Source organism: Carassius carassius, chromosome 41 (assembly GCF_963082965.1).
Source record: "Carassius carassius chromosome 41, fCarCar2.1, whole genome shotgun sequence".
Lineage (NCBI taxonomy): Eukaryota > Metazoa > Chordata > Actinopteri > Cypriniformes > Cyprinidae > Carassius > Carassius carassius.
The window spans coordinates 5,935,872-5,949,686 of record NC_081795.1 but is presented as its reverse complement, the minus strand read 5'-3'; the positions used below and the strand labels follow the sequence as shown (position 1 = coordinate 5,949,686).

The 13,815-nt window shown below is 37.2% G+C and overlaps 1 protein-coding gene across 4 annotated transcripts in view; it reads right to left on the bottom strand.

Moving 5' to 3' along the window:
• The window catches only part of LOC132123500 (arf-GAP domain and FG repeat-containing protein 1-like), a 28,577-nt gene that overhangs the window by 3,259 nt on the left and 11,503 nt on the right, over window positions 1-13,815 (bottom strand). The window contains exons 2-10 of one of the 4 annotated variants that reach the window (XM_059534150.1): window positions 8,835-8,928; window positions 6,226-6,341; window positions 5,143-5,305; window positions 4,837-4,996; window positions 4,032-4,151; window positions 1,907-2,101; window positions 1,547-1,706; window positions 1,382-1,461; window positions 1,189-1,299 (exon numbers count right to left, since the gene is read on the bottom strand). In XM_059534150.1, the coding sequence (XP_059390133.1) occupies window positions 1,189-1,299; window positions 1,382-1,461; window positions 1,547-1,706; window positions 1,907-2,101; window positions 4,032-4,151; window positions 4,837-4,996; window positions 5,143-5,305; window positions 6,226-6,341; window positions 8,835-8,928 (1,199 nt within the window). Of the gene's footprint in view, window positions 1-1,188; window positions 1,300-1,381; window positions 1,462-1,546; window positions 1,707-1,906; window positions 2,102-4,031; window positions 4,155-4,836; window positions 4,997-5,142; window positions 5,306-6,225; window positions 6,342-8,834; window positions 8,929-13,815 lie in introns of all 4 variants that reach the window. The other 3 variants (XM_059534149.1, XM_059534151.1, XM_059534152.1) reach the window with 3 other exon arrangements.

Genomic DNA, 13,815 nt, shown 5'->3' with positions numbered 1-13,815 from the left:
ATAATATGAAATATGTTTTAAGAACCAATTCAGCATATTAGAATGATTTCCGAAGGATCATGTGACACCGATTACTGGAGTAATGGCTGCTCAAAATTCAGCTTGCCATCATCACGGGAATACATTTTAAAATATATTAAAATAGAAACCAGTAAATTTAAATAGGAATATTATTTTACAACATATCTGCTTTTACTGTATTTCTGATCAAAAACCTTTGGTGAGCATAAGAGACTTCTTCCAAAAAAAACAACAACCCCATTTTACCCCAAAACATTTGAACGGTAGCATTATATAACAAAACAAGTGATAAAAGCTCTAGCATCATTTGCTAGCAAATGCCACTTGGCTTGAAATTTTGGATCTATTAAAATACATACATAGTGAATGTTCTGTCACAGCTGGAGATCACTAATGCGAACGTCATGAGTTATCAATACTTTATCTGGGGTCCATCCACCTCAGATGAAAGACAATACAAGCATACCTTTCTTTAATGGGGTCAAGATGACTACACAGTTGTGGTCAGTGTAGTTTATATAAGACAACTACATAGTCTAAAGTCAATGCCAAGCCCCAGGAAAGGAAGAGAGAATAGGGAGAAAATGAGAGAAAGAGGGAGATGGACACAACGAAGTGGGCCGCGGGGAAAGTCTGACCCAGCAGGGGCCCTAACATGTCAGATCAGCATGTCAAGAACACAACCAGACAAAACCATCAGTCGCAGCAAACTCCATTTCAGCTTTATCTTACTTTTGGTCTATATAAATTTCATGGGACAAAAAAATCTGCTTCTCATTCACATTTAACCAAAGATGCCTCCCCTTTCTGTCTTTTTTCTTTCTCTGGAACACGTACACACAACATTTATCCGCCGCAGGGATGCAGAGACCCACAAATGTCTGCAGCTCTTCAGAAGTGCCTTTGTATCTCGCAAGTGTGCGAGCGATCTCAAGCTGTTAGCTTCTAGCATGGATACTAGGGGTATCTGACCCACTTAAAACTCTTCCCAAAGCCCTGTTAAAAAAATAATGAGACACAAAGCAAGAGCTGCTTACACACTTTTAAAACCGAGAACAAAGCCTGCTGTGAATTCTGAGCAGATTCTCTGCGAAGCAATGCCAGGTTTTATCGATCAACTCATTTAAACTCTTGAGATTATAAGGTCAACGTGAGCTCCGCTCATACCCGCTGTGGCCACAACCACTCCTGGTACCACTGCTCTTCCATTGGCCTGGAACGGGTTAGTTGGAGCGCCCTGTTGGGCCCCAGGTGCGACGAATGGATTTGACGAAGGCCCTGTTACAACCACAAGCGAGATGTAAGAGACGCGTTTGAAGAAGGTAGTTTGGAAATTCCAATAGATCTTAAAAATGCTTACCTCCAAAACTCTGAGGCATGCTGGGTAAACTCTGTTGTGATTGAACTGGAGGAACAGCCCGAGAGGATCCAAACACAGACCTGAATGTGAAAGCGGAAGGAGAGCGTAACACAACTGAGAAAAAGACATTGAGAGGTAAACGGACATATCTTTTTAAAGTCTCACCCTTGTGCTGTGGTGGCAGTGTTGTAGCCGCTCACGTTTGGTGTGGAGGAACTAAAGACGTTGTCCAGTTCAGCAAGAGCAGCGTAGCGATCGCCGCCCAGATGAGCCGCCTGCGGAGGTGGGGGACCCACACCTGCTGATGGAGGGGCTGAACTTGTGCCTGTGGAGATGAGACATGAGACAAGTGCTTATTTGTTGCCATTTTTGTGCTAATGTACCCCAGTTTTTATTTTATAAATGATAAAACATTTTGAAAATATTTATTGTGCTCTGTAGCCTCGCACAGCATCTGAGGACTAAAAATGCTAAAAATCGTCACACCATGCATAGGATGGGCTGTAGGAGTGTGAGAAAATGTACCTTGCTCAGGTTTGCTGCCGAACACGTTGGAGAGGGCTGCGTATCGGTCTGCAGGGACACTGTTTGCTTCCACTTTATGCCCCTCTCCCACAGAGTTACTCTGGGTGGAGCTAAATGAGGCGAAATCAGCACTGCACGATTTGGGAAAGTTATCGAAGTTTGCAAAGTTGGCATTAGCTAGTCCTGATGAGCTTCCTGTGAAAAGGAGAGAAAGGATGAGCAAACATGTGACAGAAATGTTAAAGAGCAATGTTGCCTCTAGTTTTTGTTGTTGTGGAGCAGATTATGCTATTACCACATTTTGTTTTAATAAATGAAGGATCACTTTTAATAACGAAGCTAAAAACGTGGAAACCTGTATTAATTATTTATATAATAACATTTATACAGTTAATATATATATACACATATAGACACAAAAAGTATTATTATTCAAATATTCAAATTTAAAAGCATCGATGTTTTAACTATAAAATAAGTGATACATTGATCATATTGATTTAATTTATCAGGACTCAAAATTAAATCACACATAAATACACTTATTTCTATGTTATTTATTTATTTTTAACGCTTATGAAAATAGCCTGCTTATTCAGTCGAGTCTGTTTCTGTTTATTTGTAGCCACAGTAGCCGTCACATTTAGAATGAATGATAATATCTCTATTTTTATAAAAGCTCCCGAACAAAAACATTTTATTTTTTTATGATAGGCAACATGAGCTAAACTCTTGAGATGAGGCTTGTGACAGATAATATAAGTTACTAAATAAATACACGATTGTGATAGAGAATAAGAAGCTGACATCTGATTTCTTCAAGCAGTCATATTTACCATGTTTACTATGGTAATGTTAATGCCCTGCGTGCATAGTCTTTTGCATCGTTTATAAATATTTCTGCCTTGTATGGTGATTATAATCCACATCGGATCGAGTTATTTCAAACACTCGCTGCTGACTGAGTTTTGAGCTCAGCTTCTTTTTTATTTTATTTTTTTAAGACTTTACAAGCGCTAATCAGGATCAACTAAACGCTGGAGTTTCAAAAGTATGTGAAATATCTAAAGTTCGTGATATAGAATCTTTCAAATACATCAGTTTTTTTTTTTACACATGGGTCTGTTTTGTGGGGACATTTCCACGCCCCAAAACGTGATGTTTAACGAAACGAACTGTGATTGGTTGGTTGAAATGTCGGTCAAATGGCCTCATGAAAAGGTGCCATGAATTCCAGACCTTCAGTCGTCAGTCTGAAGGTCTGGCTATGCGAGATTAAGAGTGTCCTTCAAATCAGAGAGACATCGCAGGAGAATTTATGAGGAGCTATATAAGGAAAATTAGATTTTACACCACTGCATGAAAGTGTCACAATTAAGGAAAACCACTTCCAAAAGCAAATTAATTGGGGGCTAAGAATGTGTAAGACACAGACAGGCACACAAGCTTTGACTTACTGTGCACGGCCAGCGGAGGCAGCGATGACGTAAACTCGCCCACACTGCGACTAAATGGGAGACTGTTGTATACTGATGTATGCAGAGCAAATGAGTGAATGACAGCATAGGAATGTTAAGAAAAGCAGAAAAAAAGGTAAAAGTAATAGAACTTAAAAAAATATAGGTTTGTCGTCAGTAAGATTTTTTAATGTTTTTGAAAGAAGTCTCTTTCTGCTTGTTTGAAAACTGTGATACATTTTAACGATTCTTTGATTAATGGACAGTTCAAAAGAACAGCATTTATCTGAATTAGAAATCTTTTGTAACATTATAAATGTTTTTAACTGTCACTGGATCAAATTGGCTTAAAATTGCACATTGCTGATATAGTGAGGAACTGAAATCACAATAAAATTAACCAAATATTTCTGCACCCATGCACCACTGGAGACATCAAGTGATTTCTTTTTTTTTTATTTTAGAGAGAGAGAATTAAAGTTTAACTAAAAGGCCAATGAAAAGTAATGTTTAAGAAGCGAGAATGTAAAAAAGCAGCAATGAAAAAAAGACACAAGCAAAGCAACTATCACATCACAACTTAGACAAGAAGCCATTTCCTAAAAGAAGAACAGGAGGTAAATGGAAGTTTGTGTGCCTGGTTCTGTGTGTGTGTGTGTGTGTTATACCTGGTTGTGCGGGCTGAAATGAGGCTTGTGGAGCTGATGGAAATGCTGCTGTATTTGGAGCAGCAGAACTATTGAACGCATCAAAATTCGCAAACTCTGCATTAGAATTTGCATTCTGCACTGCTGGGGTCCACCACAAACAAACAAACAAACAAACAAACAAACAAACAAACAGAAAAGGGGATGAGGAATGAGCATGAAACTATGAAACAGGGATGAACATGTTCCAGTGTTTATAGTCAATTTAATTTCTTTCCAGTCAGGATATTAAGAAAGTTCATCTTAAAAATTCGGTTAATTCTCACATTAAAATTCAATCGTGTAAATTTAGAAAATCTAAACCGTAACTGTTCTGACTTCAACACTGGTTGTGTATGAAGACATATAACACACACTGATATAAAGTAGAATGATACAGTGTGCTAAATAACACAAACCTGCTAAAAACACACTAATAAAGAAACTACACAAAAGACATAAAAGATGACATGAACAGAAACCCAGAATGTACCGACTCCAAATTCAGCCTTGCACATTTTAACAGACAAATGGTGTGTGTGTGTTGACCTCTGTACCCGTTTTCTGACATAACTGATAAAACGCACAATCATTATCCTCTAGAGATGCCAGTAAGCATTAGTGGTTTTATATTCCATGAGGGGTTTTGCTGCAGTGGCTTTCAATACATCTACTGCAGCACGATGGGAAACCAGACCACATCACCTTAGCAGTTGTCCTGAACCTTAAAGTACTGCTTTTCAAATGGATGGTTTAGTTTGTTAGTGTAGTGTGAGTGTGTTCTTACCTGAATGACTGTTGAAATGTGCAAAGTTGGCAAAGTTTGCATTGCCTGTGGACTGCGAGTGTGGAGGCGCAAAAATGTCGCCACCTAGATCACGGAGCAGATCGAACTTCCTGTCCTGATGCTGCTGCTGGTTTAGCTGAGTGCGTGACACAACCGGAGACTGAGAGAGCAAAAAAATCAAATAAAAGGCATTTATTTAAAATCTAATTCTTTTGAAACATTAAAACATTTTTCCTGACACTGATGTAATGCATCCTTGTTTAAGTAAAGTAATTGTATAATTCACTGTATATAAAGTTCAGTTACCTGGCTAGGTGTGTTTTTGTTGAGGTGTAAAGTGGGTACTGATTCCCCCAGTAATGTTTTGAGAGGTCGGACCTCTGGAGTGCTGCTGGCGCTGCTAGCAGATGAACCAGAGACAGACGCATGAACCGACGCCACCGTCTTAGCCTGCTCTGGAGGAACATACCTGAAAGAAAAGAATGGAAGACATTTAAATGAGCAGAGCACATACACACAACGATGTGTTTACTTTATCCTTATGATACCAAGAAAAATATTTGCATATGGAAATTTAATCTCAGAGGTATACAGTAAACAATAGGAAAGTTTTTTGGGGATAAAGTACAGCCCACTTCACATAGTGGTTTATTGTGTGTTATTACACGGCTCTGTGGAATACTTGATTCTGATTGGTCATTCGCGACATTCCGAGGTATGTTATCCCTTGATAACAACCGGTAAAAGCTGATAACACAGGCTCATCCGGGTAACAGAGGTCGGCGCTGTGCTCTTGCTAAGAACATTTTTTCTTGGGTGGAAGCTTTGCGTTTGTTTAGCTAATAAAATATTAAAACTTGATTCAAAATGGTGTACAATTATTTCTTTATGTCATTCTGGTATCGCTGACATGCTCTCATTTAATCGAGTTCTTGTTTTGAATGCTGTAATGGATTATAATATAACCAACAAACTGGTAAGATTTTAAAACATTATTGTCTTAAATCTTTTATTGCCTTAATTATTTATGTGGTGAAATGTTGTCTAATAAGTGGTTTAACTTCAACGTATCGCCTGAGGTTAAATATCCATCTAGTTTAAACTTGCCGCTTGCTTGCAACTGCGGTGTTCAAGAAGCGTTCAAATATTTAAACTCAAATCAAATCAATATTTTGTGTCTAATTATTTACTTATGTGACAAGTAACCATGTAATAAGCGGGATAATGTACATGTCGCATCAGGGTCCTGATCACCCTGTTGGGGTTTATTATGAGAGACGAACCAGCTGAATGTACATTTTCCCTTACATAATGATGACTGACTGTGCATGATTCCTCAGTTAAATATCAAATATAATAATCAACATTTCAGCCCATGTTGTTTCTCACCATCGTTTCTTTTCGTATTTGTCCTGTAGAAACTCTTTGACTTTTTGAGGGTCTCTAAAGTCTGGGATTGCCAAGTTTCTTTCCTCATAAAGGCCAAGCCATATCGGTTTACATGCCTGCATATACAAGAAAACACAAAGAGAGAGAAAGAGAGAGCTCATCAGACATTCATAGAGCAAATATACCATAAACGTGAAACAGAGATTCATCTGTCAGAAATCATGAACATTTTTAAGAGCAACACAGTCACTTTAATCCTCAGTTTATAAGAAAGAGAAGACAGAAAAAACATGCATGTGAAAAAACAAAAAAAGCAAAACAATACAGGCATTCATACTAAGGAAAGTCTTGCTTTAAATACACATTCTCAAGAAGGAAACCAATACCTCAAGATGACATTTCAGAAAACATTTAATTAAACTTTTCTTGTGGAGTCAAACACACATGCACTCAGATAAAACAACTGATAAAAAGCGAACTCTAAAAGGCTTCACAACCACTATATGCCAAGTATGTGTGGAAGCTCTCACGGTACTGAAGACACTGCCTCCATTTAGATACAATCAATGCAGACACACATTTGTGTGTGTAAACACACACACCCTTTGGAAACAGTGGTAGCAGCTTATTAATTATGAATAGGAACAGCAGAGTGAAAACTGCATTATCACTTGACTTGAGCAGCCTTACAGAAACTCAAGAAAGGGCTCTACGAGTATCAGATGTTAAATGTGTGAAAACTTTGTTTGTATGAACTGACATTGCTGGTCCAAGAGAGCCCAGGTTGGGCTCATTCATGAATTAAATCCAAAACTGACCCAAAAATCTGTGAAGCTGCCTTCAGCAGTTCAGCACAATGCCTTTATGTAAAAATGAACTTTTATTTTGACGGGCTACTTTTATTTTGACACTGGTTTTACTCAAATGAAATGGTAAAATGCTTGTGAAGTGACTCAGAACAGTTCTGGTGATGCTGTTTATGTATTTATGTCCTCATTGAGACGGCAGATGCTGAAATTACTGCAAGCATCACGCACTTCAGTCTATGTAGTAAACAAACCATTCATTAATTCACACAGAGACGCGCAGAACATGCAGGATTTATATTTCAACCAACTTTTGCGGCTTAACATTTACAGATACTGGTCCATATAGAGGTTTGATTTGATTAATTTATGCTAACTTTGACAAATTCCATGACTGTCCATATTAAAATGTAAGTTTCATTTTCATGACTGGACTTTGAGATTACGTCCGCGTTTTATGCTTCGCGGAAATCATAGCGCTGTATGCGTCAAGAACCGGGTTGACCTGGTCCTCGGTACCACCGGTAACGTGACTTAAAGAAACCTGGTACCGTGACATTTTCATTTTTTTTTGTACCGACTTGTTACCGAAGTACCGGGTCTTTTGACAACACTAATGCGAACTATAAAGATGGTATTAGTCACTCTGTATTTACTTCTAATGAAGTTAAAAAAAAATTATATTTATGAATTAGATGATAAACTAATACATTTTGTTGAGAATGCAGTGTGCTTCTGACTGGCTGTGATATCTGAGTGATAAACAGCTGAAGAAAAAAAAAAAAAAAAAAAAAAAACATGATTACTGAAGGATCATGTGATACTAAAGACTGGAGTAATGGCTGACGAAAATTACGTTTTTCCATCAGAGGAATTAATTACATTTTTTAATATATTCAAATAGATTTTCTTATTGCAATAATATTTCACAATATTGCTGTTTTACTGTATTGTTTATACAAACAAATGCAGTCTTTGGGAGCACAAGAGACTTGCAAAAAACATTACAAAATCTTACCAACCTCAAACTTTTAATGGTAGTGTATATTGCATTGTTCATAAAGATTGTTTGTGTAATCAGACTCAGGCAATATTTTGCCACAAATTCATCTGTTATCCTAGAAAGCTAGACAAATTACTGAAGATCTGCCAAAATCACTAGCGTGACATCCCATTGTTGTCGAAAAACAAATCAGAAGTTAAAACTGACAGATGCTGTGAGATTTTAATACAACAAACCTGCTGAGTTCGAATTGGACCAACATAAAACAACAACATAACACAAAATGCCCGCACACACACACGAGACACAGAGCACTCAAATAAGAGTCTTCTCAACATGAAACATCAATTCCAGCTCATCCTCATAAATCAGGCCTCAAGAGACCAGGGAAAAATCCCAGGAATGTTGAGTTAAACAGTGATGGAGAAAGGGAATTGGGGAGATGAAAAATGGTCTTGTCGCCTAGAAGCAGCTCTTAGAGAATACAGACTTGGACTTTGGAAGAAACCGCACCTGCCTTAAAAAAATAAGGTCAAATAAAAATAACAAATTAAATAAAACCCATCTAGAACTGCCAACAATGCTAACAATTTGGAAACCGTTCGAGCTGCGCATGTGTTCAAGTTGAAAAGAAATCCCAGAAATTCCTGTTATCTTATCACAGATGCATGACTGTTACCCCGTAAATCATAAACTCATCAGCGTGCAGATATCAGCACACACAGTCCACACAGATGACGACACATTTGCCATGTCAATAAAAACATCACTGCACTTTCCACCATGCCATCACCAGTTACCTCATTTCCATGCTTCTGTAGAAATTCTATTTCCTGTTGCGTGAAGGTCGTCATGGAGATGGACTTCACTCTGTGGGGGGGATTCAGGCCTCGTCTAAAGAAAAAAAAAAAAAAAAAAAAAAGAGATACGAGATAAAACAACACGTTATTCAAATAAAGTGTTTTTAAATTGATTGCTGTGTAAATTCCATTTTCTGCTCCCTCTTGTCGTAACTCTTAATTACAAACCTGCTATTACACAAAGATCTAAGACAAGGACAAAGTCAGACGTGGCACCTCACCAAGTTTGTGTTCGGAGAAAACGAGAGCATATGTGTGTTTGAGGGGGTGGAAGAGAGTGATAGTGTAAAGAGAAAGGTGAGCTAATGCTACCTATGAATAATTTTGTTATTGGTATTTAAGAGATGAGCACTAAGATGTTGTAATTAACTGTAGGAAACTGAATTTTCTTCAAACTCAGAACTTCCGACTTAAAAAGGCATGTCAACTAAAGAATCATGGCAAAATGAGGGTCATAATTAAGCCATTTAATGAGGTGAAAGGCTTTATATCATTCTTAACCAGAACAAGAATGCTAACATATACTTTATAAAGCATCAATTAAACACACAAGGACTGAATCATGAATCTGTGTTAATTTCATAAAACCATTCTTACTAAAGTCGGCGCCATACTCTTGCTAAGAACAGTTTTTCTTGGTGGAAGCTTTGCGTTCATTTAGCTTATAAAATATTAAAACTTCAAAATGGCAACCAATAATTTCATTATGGCATTGCGGAATCGCTCTCTCGTTTCATTCAACACAGCTGCTGCCTTTTTGCTACGATTGCGTTGTACGCTGTAATGGATTATAAGATAACTACTGTAACAAACTGGTAAAGCTTAAAAAAAAAGTGTCTTAAATTTTTTATTGCCGTATTTATGTGGTGAAATGTTGTGTAATAAATGGTTTGACTGCAAAGTTTCCCTTAAATGTCAGTCTAGTTTGAACTTGCCACTTCCAATCAACTGCTGTGTTCATGGAGCGTTCAAATATTTCAACTCAAAATAAATATTTCATGTCTAATTATTTACTTATGTGGCAAGTAGCTGTGTAATAAGCAGGATAATGTACATCCGACCGTTTGTTATCTCAGAATAAACCCTTTCGGGCTGATACAAGACCCCTCCTGATCACCCTGTCGGGGTTTATTCTGAGATAACAATCAGCTGGATGTACACTATCACTTACATTATAAGTTACTTCTTATTTTGATGAATTTCATCTTTATAATACTGTAAAAGGAAAAAAAATATGTAGACTACCACTGATGATCATACAGTAAAAAGTAATTTTATAAAAATATTACATCTTAAACTTTTCAATTTTAATACATTTTAAAATATCATTTATTTCTATGATGTCAAAGTAGATTTTTCAGAAATAATTCTAATATGCTGATTTAGTGCTCAAACATTTCTTATTATTAGTCATGATGTCATTAACGATTTATGTTCCTGTTGCTTAATATATTTGTGGAAATCATGATTTGTTTTTCTATTTTAATATTCTGTGATGAATATGAAGTTTAACTGAAATGGAAACCTTAGTCACATTATGAATGTGTTTACATTGCAAAGAACTTGCCGGGAAGAACTAGATAAGAACCTGAAGACGACTGGAGGAGCATCTGATGATTCAATGTGTCTTTGAAGGAGTCTGTGCATCGTGTTTATTCCACAGCCTCATGATCTCTGAATGCCCAAGAGCAATGTAAACGTGTGAGAGCTGGCCATTTGAAAGCCTGTTTCCTTCCTGTATTTACCCTGTTAGCATGCTCAGATTTGCTCTCTAGGGATCAGAGTCTGTGTACTGCAGGAGACGTTGCCTCTGATTCTCTTACGCATCCATTTTGTTATTTCCATCACCTGATCTCTTCCTTTTTCTTTCATCTATTGATGACATTTGCAGCTAATAACTAACAGGAAGTTAATTTAGGTATTTTAAGGAACAGTTGTCCCAGTACACGATCTCCTGTCTTTCATGGAGCACCATTTTAATTTTTGGCTGAACTACTCCTTTAAGTCTCACACACACACCTGTTTCTATGCCAGCATGATAGGAGAGAGCATTTAGTACGTGTGCACGTATGGAAAAGACATTTAACATTACCCCGCTGTCCCTCTGTGCTGAAACGGGTGACAGATCATCTGACACCTGAGCCGCAACAGATGTTCAAAACACCGCTCACACATACATACCCCCTCGAAACCTCCAGATGGCACATATACGCACACCAGCTCACCACTTCTGCACTAACAATCGCTGCCTGTTTGCATGTGGTAATGCAAGTTCTCTGGTAAATTCCCCAAAACTATTTCCCACCCCTAGGGAAGCCACCTGTTACTTCCTCTACATTATTTTATGTGTGTGTGCGTGTCCAAATGGAGATGTGAGGCATCCAGTGATAAATCCTGAAGGGCATGAACAGCAAGACCTTGGTAATATTAGACCAAGTGCTAAATTATTCACACGACCTGCTGTGGGCCATTGGCATGGGGTTGGGATTCTGTAACCATTGCCCCCAAGAACCATTCGGCTAAACTTCTTCAAGCTGAACATCAAACTAACTCAAGTCCCAAAAACTGCCTGAAACCAACAGCACCAGGAATAATTCTTCAGAGGCCTCATAGAATAATGTGTGATGATTGTGCAAATGTGCTATGAAACTGTATTTACATTAATTAATTTGACAGCTGCTTCAATTCAAGGTTACTTACAGTGCATCTTAGGCAGAAGAAATCTCTTAAAAGTAACCTGAAGTGCCTTGCTCAAAACCACAGTGGTAAAATCGTGCATATAAATAGTTAATCTAAAACTAAAAATAGCCATCATTTGCTTAGCCTCATGTGTCAAACCTGTATGACTTTCATCTGTGGAAAATAAGAGAAGTTGTTTAGCAGAATTTCATGCTTTCCTTATATTTAACATATTTAATATTTGCCAGTGTTGAAATCATCCCCTGAACTTTCTGTCCTGAAATGGGATTGACCTCTAAGTGAGAAAAAGGTCTCTGGTCATCCAGCCTGCATATAAAAAAAAAAGGAGATCCTCACTTTATCACGCGAAAGGACAAAACACTTCCCTCATGAACATAGACAAGAAGCATTAGAGACAGCACAAAAGAGACTGGCTAAACACATGAGCATAATCATGATGTCTTCTTAGGGGCGGGGCTTGTAGAGAGAGCATCCAATAACATTTATGAATCACCGCATAAGTCTTTGATTAATTACACACACCTACAAAAAAAAAAGAGAGATTTAATTAGAGTCACCAGGACAACTGAACATTATTTAGATCAGGATTCAGGACAGTTAGATGGATTCACACCTATCTTGGGTGGCACTGCCGAATGAATGACCCTGACACACATACTACACAAACATGTCAGAGAAACACAGGCCTGATCCCACGTGTACTGGGTTACTTGGATTTGTTCCATGGGTTTTTATTTGACTAAAGTGCTGCCACTCATTACGGTGTTCAAAAGAGAGCTGATGTTTTGTTTTAATGTTTGAGATGGAAAGTTAGCTAACATTGCCTAAGGCCAATGCTTAACCTTTAAGAGTAGCATGTGAGAAAGCCATTTTAGCTTGTGGCGAGAAGCTCTGGAATCGACTTCACACACTGGGTGAGCTTGCAGATGCCGCATCTGGTTTCATTAATGAGAAAAGCCAAGAGTGTGAGGTGTGCTTGTGCAACTGGTGGTTGTGTGTGTGTGTGTGTCAAAGAGTTTACTCAATACTAGTTCCTTTCTTAAGAAATCACTGCAAGCAGAAATCATGAAACTTCCTCTGAACACATCAATGCAAGTCATCAACAAGCCCACAACACACACACTCACTCACAAAACAATAAAACATCTGACATAGCATGCCTTTATGAAGGTATTACTATAGACTACAATTGACAAGTTTGGTCTCAGAAAGACTTTTTAATTTCTTTTTTTAAAGAAAGTAATTATTTTATTTAACAAGGATGTATTAAAAGGCATTTATAATTTTACAAAAAAAAGAGTTCCATTTCAAATAAATGCCATTTTTACAAATTAAACCTGAAAAAGATGTAGTACTATTGCGACAAAAATATTTCTAAAGGGTCATGACTCATGAGACATTGAAGACTGGAGTAATAATTGCTGACAATTCAGCTTTGCCACCACTGCAATAAATTACATTTTAAAATATATTCAACTTGAAAACAGATTTTTTTTTATTTTTTTAAGTGTAATCATCTTATTTCGTAAGATTTCATAAAAAATAAATGCATGAGAAAAAAAAAACCTTACCAAGCCCAAAGTTTTGAACAGTAGTGTACAAACTACTCACCAAACCAGTTGCACAACTACATATTAACCTTTAGAACACCTTTTATAAACAATATTTACATGCAACATACCAGATAATGCCCTTTAGCCATTACATCACAATACAGCATGGCCATGAGTGCCTTATTGCATATATAAAATGATTACTGCTTAAAGGGGTAGTTCATCCAAAAATTTTAATTTGATGTTTATCTGCTTACATCCAAGATGTAGGTCACTTTGTTTCTTCAGTAGAACTTCAGTAGAATCTCAGTTTGTGTTCTACTGAAGAAACGGTCACCTACATCTTGGATGCCCTGGGGGTAGGCAGATAGATTCAAGATTCAAGATTTTTATTCGTCACATACAAAATTACATATAGCATATATAACCAGCAGTGAAATGTGAGTCAGGTCCGCTCCATGGACAGTGCAATTATTAAAGAAAACAACACAGATGAAAATATACATAAATATAGCTATGTAAGAATGAAATAAAAGTAAACAATCAAAATATAAGAATAAAATATAAAAAAGATGTATATTGTAGAATTAAATATTAAACGCAAAATAATGTGCATGAAAGTAAACTGTAGTCTTAAATATTAAGATATACAGGGATGTACAATGTGC